Raw genomic sequence first — 10,783 nt, forward strand, 5'->3', positions numbered from 1 at the left:
GTTTCACCCTCATCGCTACTTTCAATTTCTCAGTTAGGGCTCAGCAGAGAAGATTGCAATTTACACAACGGCTTCCACAAACCCCATAGGAGGAGCGACACACCTTCTTTCCTCTCCTGCTTCTCCCCTCGCTCCCGCCTTCTCCTCATTCATACCGGAGGCGCCTCAGCTCTGATTGGCCGGAGCGTGCTGCTCTCTCAGCCAATCACAAGCCAGGCCGTGTTTGTACGGCAGTGGGAACGCTATCCTTGGAGAGACCTTGGCTAGGATAGCTCCCTCCACCGTAAGGTTTTAAGTTTGAATTTTTCTTCATGGCGAGGACGAGGCCACTCCCTGGACTTCATCTAATCCCCAGGCTCTTAGACCAGTAAGTGCAGGGATGTCTTCCTGTGTTACCCGGGCTCGCGTCTTCCATGGCTGGGCCTGTTGGCTGCTTGTGTTGTTAAGGTTTACGGAGGTGGGAACCGGCTGGACTCCAGGGGAGATGGAGCCGGGTGTGGGTCTGAGGGGTTAAGACTGTCATGCCGGGTTCCACCTTCACCATGTTTCTAATACTTCTTTTTTTTTTTTTTTTTTTTAAAAAATAACCCCTCACCCGGGGTTATATTTATTGATTTCAGAGAGAGAGGAAAGGAATGAGATAGAGAAGAGAAGAGAGTGAGAGAAAAACGTTGAGCGGTTGCATCCCGACCTGGGCTAAAATCCGCAGCCCAGGTAGTGCCCTGGCCAGGATCAAGCCCACAGACTTCTGGTGTGTGGGAGAGCGCTCCACCCAACTGAGCCCTGGGGCCAGGGCGGGCCAGGTAGTCTCCTTACTCTTTTGGAAAGGGAACTAGTTATGTATTTTAACCTCGAGGAAGACTGCTGTATACTCTTTCAGTTGGACAATTGTCCTCTACGGAGTATCTAATACTTTTAATAAAGCAATGATAATACAAACAAAACTTAGCTTGCCGGGTCCTTTGTCCTGTTTCAGGTAGGAATTATTATCTTTCATTTTTGATAGACCTGTGGTTATATTTCAATGTAACATTAATTTGAGAATATCTCAGACTGCACCTTTTGATACTGACAGATTTGACTTAGTCTCTAAATTCTCTGTATGTGCTAATTACTGTATTTATTTACAAGTCTATTAGAGTGACAATGACCCAGAGCCGAAGATATACACTCTCTCTCTTTCTCCCACAACCACATGCACAGAGCCAGAGAAGAGGAGAAAAGATGACTTAGTTCCTAGAGTTTTCTTTTTTCTTTTTTTGAGAAATAATCTCCAGAATGACATACATCAGCTTTTGAGAAATTTGAGTGCATGGGCACTGGAACAACCACCAGGAAAGAGCTAGAAAGAGATGGCCCAGTTCCAGAATGGTGGTACTGTGTTCTGTTTTTCAAGCTAATAATGTATACCAAAAGTTAACTGTCAACTACTAAAACAAAGCTTATTGTAGTGAGAAACAAACAAAAAATGGCAGTGCTCTGAAGTCTCTCCCTATAATCCTGACTCCCACTTGCCAAAGGCAACATTATTTACTCTTGTAATTCTCCCTGGCATTTACCTCCATGCTTCTAAATAACATGCTTATAATACTGTTTCTCCCCCCCCCTCTTTTTTTCTCAGTATTAGACACATAAATTTAGACAACTACTGACTACTACTTTCTCTTTCTACCCCAAATACCTATGTCATCATTTTTGAATAAACATTCATTACTCACACTATTAAATATTGTGTAACAGCAGAACATATAGTATTGCATGACTGCATTTTTTTCTTGTGCAACTTCTTTCCTAACCATTTATATATGCTTATTTTTTAAAGCACTTAGCAGTAATTTGGCCCTAACTTTACAAAAGTACAGTCAATTCTAGAATGGACAGCTACTCTAGGTAATTTATCTGTTTCCTTTTTTTTCCTTAGAGACATTGTTACTGAAGCTCTGTTATACGCCTGCTCACTTCACTGGCTGTGTGCGCTCTAAGCCAGGGGTTGGCAAACTTTGTTTTTACAGGTCTCATGAACTAAGAATGGTTTCACAATTTGTACTAGTTGGGGTAAAAAGTCAAAAGAATAAGGTTTTGTGACACTTGAAAATGATATGAAATTCAGACTTCAGTGTTATTGGAACACAGCCACCTTTGTTTGTTTAAGAATTGTCTGTGGCTGTTTTGGTGCCACGGTGGCAGAATTGAGTGATTTTTAACAGAGACCGGATGACTTGTACAGCCTAAAATATTTGTAATCTGGCCCTTTACAGAAAAGGTTTTCTGATCCCTGCCCTACACGTGCTTCAAAGTTGTCTTCCCAAGACTTGTGGTCACCATGACCCTGGAAATTCCCACAATTTATCATTATTCTGTTCTCACACTTGACTGAAAGTTTGGCCAGGTATAGCTTCTAGGACGGAAAACATTTTCCTTTAGAATTCCAGTGTGGCTGTTGAAGTGTGATGACATTCTGTTCTCAGTCCTCTATATCTAGACTTCTGTTTCTTTTTGGAAGCTTTTAGAATCTCTTTATCGTTGGTGTTATAATAGATGATGTGAATGTTGGTTGATATTTTTGTTTACTCTATGGAGTAACACAACAGCAAAACCCAAAGATTAGGACTTATCTTTAGTTACGTAAGCCACTTCTCTGATAAATCAGATAATCGTTTTCAAATACTAGAATAATATCCCTCAATTTTTTGTGCTATTCACAATGTAATGACCACAGACAAGACACTCTTTTAAGTTTAATCTGCATTATTAACATTTTCTTCCTCACTTTCTTAATCAACAAAATAACAAATCAAGCTCTAACTTGTAGTATTTTATAGTACTAATGGTATAAATACTCCTATCATGGCCAACTTCAAGTTTCCAATGTGAAGTCACTGAATGTGGAGTTGGGGAGAAACTGAGCAGTAATACAGCATTCTGTAGCATTTTTTACTATATAGGTACAATAAGGTAAACAACCTCAAGAGCATAGATAATAGGAAATCATTAGATAATGATGCGTTTTGCAACTGATTACCTTTTTAAAATAGATGATCTAATTGTAATTTTACAGAATTTAATTGTAAGTGTGGATGTGTTAAAACTGACTTGCAGACTTCCTGGAAATGTAGCACTTGCCAACTCCAGGACACCATTGGAGTGGAGATAAAGATATGGAGTCCATCCACCAAGTTTAAGCAGAATGTGCATCCCCTTTGTAAAGCCTACTTTCATAACTTAGACGTTGGTGAATAGAGGGGGAAAAGGAAGTGGGAGTTAGGAAGCCAGTTCTCTGTGTTAGACATCAAGGGTAGAGAGGGAACAGAAGGGGGAGGCTGCAAAGGGGCAGATGGGAGGCAAGGAAGGGGAGGTTACCATGGGAGTCTTGGGTTCAAGGGATCTCAAGTGAACTCTGGGCCTTGGATAGAGGTTTCCAGTTACATTTCTTCATTTGTGGGCATGAGTTCAATGAGGTTTGTTTAACCTTATTTACAGGCAGCCACAAGATTGCTGCTTCTTCCGATGCCTTCCCAAATATCTGCATTCAGAGTATTTTCATTTTTTGTTAAGTTTTTTTGTTTTTGCTTTAAACTTAATCCTTCAGACATCCCTTGTATTTAATAGTCCCTGTTTGGCCAACCTTCATTATTTCAGCAGAAAGAAAAAGTCATATAATAAAATTGAAATTATTGACGGTGAAACGGCACCAGGTATTAGATGAGTGGAGTTGGTCCAGGCGTTGGTTCAGCAACCTCAGTACTTCAGTTCTGGCTAAGAAAGAATTCAGAGCCAAGGTAAACCCTAAGAAAAAGTTTGTTCAGAAAGTCACAAAGGTAGAAGAAGTGAGCCGTAGAAGAAATGGGCTCAGAAAACAAGTTACTGAGGCAAAAGAAGGGCCCTTGGAGCTTAGGAGAGAGAGAGAGACCAGGAAAAATGTGCCAGGGTAAGGCGGTGGGGAAAGGTACTGGCATGCTCCACAGAGAGGGCCACACTGAGCCCTTGGTAAGGGCTTTTAAGAGCAGGGACTTTAGGGGAGGCCCCAGGGGAGGATCTCAATAGAATACTCATCAGCCTTCCAGGTGTGTCCTTTCAGGGTCATGGTCTCCACAGATTGGCCCACCCCAGGGATGGGGGACATTAAGTCATTGCAGCTGGTCCTGAGGTCAGTGTGGCAGGTGTTACTCTGCCTGGTTTTGCTGCTTTTCTGGGCCTGGAGCTGAAACACAACTGATGCTTCGATGTTATCTCTAGGGCTTGATGCTTACAGGGTGGTTTTGCAAGGGCTTGTATGGGGATTCGTGTGAGGCTATTCTCCTGCCCTGTGCTCCTCCTCTGAAGGGGGCTCTAAAACCTCAGGACTAGTGCTGTGCAGGTGGAGGAAAGGTCAGGGGCTTTAAACCACATGACCAGCAATATGCTTGGGGAGGAAAGGTCACCCTGAGACCGTGGTCCTTTGTTTTCCCAGTTTTTCTCCGTTGCATTCCACCCAGGTGACTGTACCTGGCCCATCGTCCTTGCTCTGCTCCTGTCTGTCTGACTGCCTAGCACAAAATAAACTCTTTTGGTGTGTCTTTCAAGCCTCTAAGGACGAAGGAGAATGCTCTGTTAATTTGAGATCTGGCAATTCGTTCAATAAGATGCTGTTAAGAATCTTTACTCCTAGAAGGCTGTTGATATTTGCACTGTCACATATTGCCATTAGGGGTGCCCTCTGCCAGGTCCAAAGCTCTTGGAATTAGGCCACTTCTCAGTTTTTACAACCCCCAGCAGGCCAGGGGCAGGTTCTTCTGTCAATGGAACCTGAGAGCCAAGCTAGCTTAGAGCTGCATACGAGTGCTGGAAGGTTCCCAGGTGAACCAAAGTGAAATGAATGTGTATTTTAAAGGCCTGTTGTTCCTATTCAAATGTGAGTATGAAGGGAAGGAGGACCAGCCCTTGAGATCATTTTTAGTTCTGCTACTTGAATAAAGACATCTTTGTTCCCCAAGGGCTACAACTAACTAAACCCAGAGAGGGCCTCTGGAACTTCACATCAAGCGAGCTCCACCTTAATTTTCATAAGAAAGGAATCCAGAATGAAATCTAAGTCTACTAGATAGTTTTAAACAGTGCTTTAAAATAAATGTTTTGAAATCTCCGGGTTTGGGATGTGGGGTAATTGTTATTTCGTTGTATATCGCCTGCTGAACTATTGTGCCACAACATTGGAAAGAACATGGTGCTTGGAGACTGAGAGGTTTGGACTTAGGACAATACATTATTGCATTACATTGGGCAAATCATTCAACCTTGCCAAGCCTTGCCGCATTCTTACATAAAAATGGGAATAAAAATCCTCTTCCTTAGGGATAATGTCTTGTAGGATAGAGAGGATTCACTGAGAAAATGTATGTGGTGCCTAAAATAAATGGGCATTCAGTAAATGGTTAATTTTCTTTCTTCTGTTACCAGCTCCATCTATCACAGTGAATGCTCAATGAATGTTACTGGCAAAGAACGTTAAATCCTTTGAGTAGCATACCATTCATTAAACAACTACAGCTATTTTCTCAGTTATAATGAAAGGGAAAGTCACCTAATGAAGAAAAGCGAGACAAGTGAAATAAAATTAGTCATGTAATGCCAAAGCCAAAGTCTCTCTAGAGATTGTTTAAATCTGGGTTTAAATTTTTCTCTACATCAGGGGACTTCTGGGGTGCTTGTGGTGGCCTATTTCCCAATCAAGGTGGTGGTTACAGGGTGTGTCCTAGTTTACTTTGTGATAATTCATTGAACAATACACTCAAGATTCGAACATTTTCTGTATGTTTATAGTATTCTTCAAGAAAACATGTTAAAAAAATTTTTCTCTACAGAAATCATGCTTAAGTTCAAACAACAAAGAGGAAAGCTAAAAACAAAAGAGAAAAAATTATTCAAAAAGAAAAAAAAAGCCTCTCACTCTCGGTCGAAGCTAATTACACCTTCCCCTCCACCACCCTCAGCAGAACGGTAGGTACAATGTAGAACAGAGAAAATATTTAAAATCCCATCAGTTTAGGATAAAGTTACTAGATCCAGCAAATTAAAATATAGAATTCCCAGTTAAATTTGAATTTCAGATAAACAATGAATACTTCTGTATTTTCCCATGCAGCATTTATAATATACTAAAGCTTATTATTTATCAGAATTAAATTTTAACCGAGTATCCTTGAATTTTGTGTGGCAACCATAGTTTAAGAATTCAAGTGAAGTAATAATCACAAGGTAGTGTGTTGAAAGTGCACAATATCTATTTTCTCTTTTCCTAGTCAATTTAATTATATAAATACGGCAATGAAGTGATGAAAGACAGGAATAATAGTAGAATTCACGTCTTAGTTTTGGTGAAGTTTGGTCAGTTATTGACTGGGACTCAGGGCTTAAATGTGTTGTTGAAAGAGTACTAGGTGTCACAATGACGTGTTTTATACACACTGTTGTGATAGCTGTCTTTACAGAAGAACATTATGACAAACAGACCCTGAAAAAACCAGTAATCATGATACCATCCTCTCCTCTCTCCCGAATGTTGAGAAGGCCCCCTCACTGGTCTCCTGCCTCTGCCCTTGCCCCTCCGCAGTGAGCCTGTCAAACTCATGTCATGCGGCTTCTCTCCATAAGGCTCTTCAGTGTCTTCCTCTCTCAGAGTAAAAATTAAAGTCCTTTGTATGTGTTTTATGATGTGACTGACATTATTTCTTCATCTCTTCCCTTCCATTTCTCCACTCAAGTCATCCAGGCCTCCCTGCTGTTCCTCAGAACAGCTCCGGCTGCCGTCTCAGGGCCTTTGCACTTGCTGTTGCCCCTGCCTGAACGCTCTTCTCCCAGATTTGTGCCGTGCTAGCTTCTGTACTTCCTTTAGGTGTTTTCTTCTCAAAAGTCCCCTTCTCAGTCAGACCTTCCCTGGCTCTGCTATCTGAAATCTCACCTCCATCCAACATTTCACATCCTCCCCACCGCCCACCCCTGATTTTTAAAGAAGATTTTATTTATTTTTGAGAGAGGGGAAGGGCGAGAGAGAGGGAGAGGAACATCATGTGATGTGGTTGCCTCTCTCGCGCCCCCAAACGGGGACCTGGCCTGCAACCCAGGCATGCGCCCTCACTGGGAATCGAACCAGGCCAGCACTCAATTCACTGAGCCACACCAGCCAGGGTCACATCTCCCCTCTCTTGCTTTATCTTTTTCTTATTAGTATTTATTCACTAACAACCCATATGTGCTACTTATTTATTTGTTTTTTTATTTTTACCTTTCTTCCATGAGAGCATAAACTCCATGAGGGTAGCGCTTTTGCCTGTTTTGTTCATTACTGAATCCCTGATGCCTATTTATTTACTATTTTATTTATTGCTGTTTATTTACTCAACAAATATTTGTTGCATAAGCAGTTTCTAGAATTCTAGGATTTACTGAAGAATTGGGTGTTAGGTATCCTCTGTTTCTGACTTATACTATAAAACTAGCTTGTTGTTTAATTAAAGGCTATTATTCCAACTCAGGAGTTTTTAAAAATTTATTTGGTTTTGTTTTTCCTACAGAGTGGTTATTTCTTCAACAAATATACCCCTTAGCAGAAGTTGGTTAAGCTCATCCTGGAACTTCAAATTTCCCAGTATCAAAGATGCAATAAAACTTTGGACAAGTAGAGGATGGTCTATGTACAGCTGGTGCCAGAACTGCATAGCCCAGGTATGGGTTCGACGTACCTGTTTTCAGCAATACGGTTGGTTTTTCTACACACTTGCTATGCGTGTCCACTCAGGTCAGCATGGCACTCAGGCTAAGCCCAGATATGATGAAATTGTGGCGTCATGCCTGCCTTCGTTTTTATAAAACATACATCGAACTACTTTCCTGTCCTCTTGCCTTGTCCTTATCTTGTTGCTCATGAGAGTCAAGCTTGTGTATTTTTGAATTTTAGAGTTTAGACGTATTGAAAGACACCGTCATTCCTTCCCGTTTCTGCCAACAAGCACTTCAGAGTCTGCAACAACGGTTTTGCATTTTGGAAAGTGAACTGTGCAAGCTCCAGGAAGCACTGAAGGTCAGTACCGTCGGATAAAAGACAAGTCTGGGATCAGGTAAGGAGGAAGGGGGTGTCTCCCACAGGCGTCCCCAGGCGCTTTCACTGGAAGAAGGAATGGCTACAGGAGAGCGCTAGTCCCGGACCTGTTTGCCCTCAGACCCGTCCCTGAAAACTTGGAGGCTCTGCCACGCACTGCAGGGATGCTGACCGCTGGGGGCCGTATTTCCCACGCTCTGTGTCCCCTGGTTCCGTGGTGCTGGGCTAACGGTAGACACTGATGGGAGACTGGACAGAGGGGGAAGACGGGGTGTTTTTCCCTTTCATTCTCTGTGTTGGGTAATTTCTCCAGCAGTGGTCGTAGTTGTCTCTCAGATTCCGGCTCCCACACGGGGAGTCCACCGCATCCTTGGTTCTCTGGGTTAACCGAGCTCCGGAGAGCTGGCTCTGCTGCTCTTTGCTGTGTGCCCCCAGCGTCAGGGCGCTCATGGCTTTCTCCCGTTGCTGATTTCCGGGCTGCCTCACCGTCCCCGGTGTGCTTCTCAGCTCTTCCATCAGCCGTGGGGCCGACTGCCCACGTTACATGTCCCCTCTCTGCCGTCGCACGGGGCCGTCCTTGACTGATAGAGGCAGGAGAAAGCCCTGTAACTATCTACCCTCTCCAGACTCTCCTAAGCAAGGCCTCTATTCTCAACAACCAAAACTCAAAGAATAAATTTTACACTCATTGGTTTGGAGAGAAGTTTCTGGGGTTATGTTCCTTTCCCCAGAATTTATACCTCAGGATGAACTAGCCAAAGGGGGGAAGACAAATCACCTCACACCTCTAGGCCTCAGTTTCATCATCTATGAAACGGGAATGATGCCATCTGTAATGGGCTTAATGGTGGCCCCCCAAAAGATATGTCTAAGCCCTAATCCCTGGATCCTGTAAATACTACCCTATTTAGGACAAAAGGGTCTCTGCAGATAACATTAAGGATTTTGAGTTGAGGAGGTCATTCTGTATTACCTGGGTAGACCCTCAGTCCAATGGTAAATGTCCTTATAAAAGAAACACACAGAGCAGAACACGTGGAAAAGGAGGAGCAGCGGGACCACAGAGGCAGAGATCAGAGGGATACGGCCTCATCCCAGGAGTGCTGGTAGTTACCAGTAGCTGGAAGAGGCAAGGGACAGATTCTTCCCAAGAGCCTTGGGAGGGAGCACAGCCCTGCTGACACCTTGATCTTGGAGTTCTAGGCTCCAGGACTGTGAGAAAATGAAGTCTGATTATGTTAAGCCACCAAGTTTGTGATAATTTGTTACAGCAGCCACAGGAAACTAATACACCATTCTCCTTCACAGGGTCATTGTATTCGTTTGCTCGGGTTGCCATAACAAAGTAGCAAAGACTGAGTGGCTTGTATAGCAGAAATTTGTTTTCTCACAGTTCTGGGGGCTAGAAGTCTGAAATCAAGGTTGGTTGGTTGCTGTTGTTTTTTTCCTGAGGCCTCTGACTATCGTTTGCGTTCTTACACTGTCCTCACATGGTGTTTTCACCTTCCCTGGTGTTTGCTGTATAGTCTAACTTCCTTTTTTATAAGGACACCAGTCAGATTGGATGAGAGCCCACCCTGGCAGCCTTATTTTAACTTAATCACCTCTTTAAAGAACACTATCTCCAAATACATTCTGAGGTACTGGGGGTTGAAACTTCAACACATGATTGGGGGTGGGGGACATACAAAATTCAGTTCATAGAGTCATGTTACAGCCCTTGGCCTTTTTATCAATTCCTTAAATATACTGTATTCTTGGCTGCTAAGTGTTTTTCCCTCTGCTGGGAACCTCCTTTCACCAGTCCGTATCTGCCTTCATTTGGTAAATCTGAATTTGTTCTCGAGACTGTGGCTAACGGTTACTCCCCGGTCTTCTCACTCTCCGTGCTCTCAGCACACTTCATCACTCCTACTGAGTTATTATTTTGTTTGGCTTCGACTCTATTTGTGTGCGTTTAGTGTCTGTGTTCCTCACCCGACTGTCAGCTCCGTGAGGTGGCAGGCAGGGCTCACATTGACCCATGGTATGAATGAATGAATGAACAAACAAGCATGTGATAAATGAGAAAATATTATGAAGCACAGGGTATACTGAGAAGGTGTTCAGTATAGGAGCTACTATTTTAATGATTCTCAGCTACAAGAAGCAAATTAATCTGGTATTCCTTTGCTAGATGTAATGTCTTCTTTCAGATCATCTCAGAAAATTCTTGTCCAAGCTGTGGTCAAACGTGTTACAGGAGCGGTAAACTTACAAATGTGCCTGCCTGTGCGCTGACGCCCCCTGGAGAATCCCGGGCCGTTGTTCCTGCCGCACTGCTACAGCCGGCGGGCTCTCTTCCTCCTCCTCCTGCTCCCCCGCCGCCCCCGCCTCTGCCTCCGCCTCCACCACCCACAGCGCTGTTGCTGCTCAGAAAATCCAATCTCACTAAATAAAGTACTTCAGGTAAAACCACCTAGTAAAAGGGTGTATTGGTCAGTGTGTAATGGAGCAGTAAAGACACGTGTCCCTTTAAACTGGGCTAAGGACTTGGACAGGAAAGCTATATATTTTTCTATTCCATATCTTAATTATGTCAATTATTGTGTTTAGAAAAACACAGTCCGCTGGGAACTCACAAAAGTTGGATATAGAAGTGAAAGTGATTTTTTTTTTGTAAGGATACACAAATGAAACTTGTTGGAGTGGAAGGTTTCTGTTGGTTTC

At 43.1% G+C, this 10,783-nt stretch overlaps 1 protein-coding gene across 1 annotated transcript; it reads left to right on the forward strand.

The window, feature by feature from the left end:
* Positions 1 to 214: 214 nt before the first annotated feature.
* LOC149990025 (proline-rich protein 11-like) lies at positions 215 to 10,512 on the forward strand. The gene is made up of 4 exons (XM_090265703.1): positions 215 to 367; positions 7,551 to 7,701; positions 7,934 to 8,056; positions 10,270 to 10,512. Exons 1-4 carry the CDS (start codon positions 312 to 314, stop codon positions 10,510 to 10,512), a joined length of 573 nt encoding a protein of 190 aa, XP_090121829.1. The 5' UTR covers positions 215 to 311.
* Positions 10,513 to 10,783: the final 271 nt, after the last annotated feature.

Source organism: Furipterus horrens, unplaced genomic scaffold (genome assembly GCF_987537825.1).
Source record: "Furipterus horrens unplaced genomic scaffold, mFurHor1.1.pri manual_scaffold_41, whole genome shotgun sequence".
Classification (NCBI taxonomy): domain Eukaryota; kingdom Metazoa; phylum Chordata; class Mammalia; order Chiroptera; family Furipteridae; genus Furipterus; species Furipterus horrens.

Coding starts and splice junctions, on each gene's coding strand:
- LOC149990025 (XM_090265703.1), top strand. CDS start 312: ATGGCGAGGACGAGGCCACTCCCTGGACTTCATCTAATCCCCAGGCTC. Junction 368..7,550: donor ATCCCCAGGCTCTTAGACCA/GTAAGTGCAGGG, acceptor TTTTTCCTACAG/AGTGGTTATTTCTTCAACAA. Junction 8,057..10,269: donor AGCTCCAGGAAGCACTGAAG/GTCAGTACCGTC, acceptor GTCTTCTTTCAG/ATCATCTCAGAAAATTCTTG.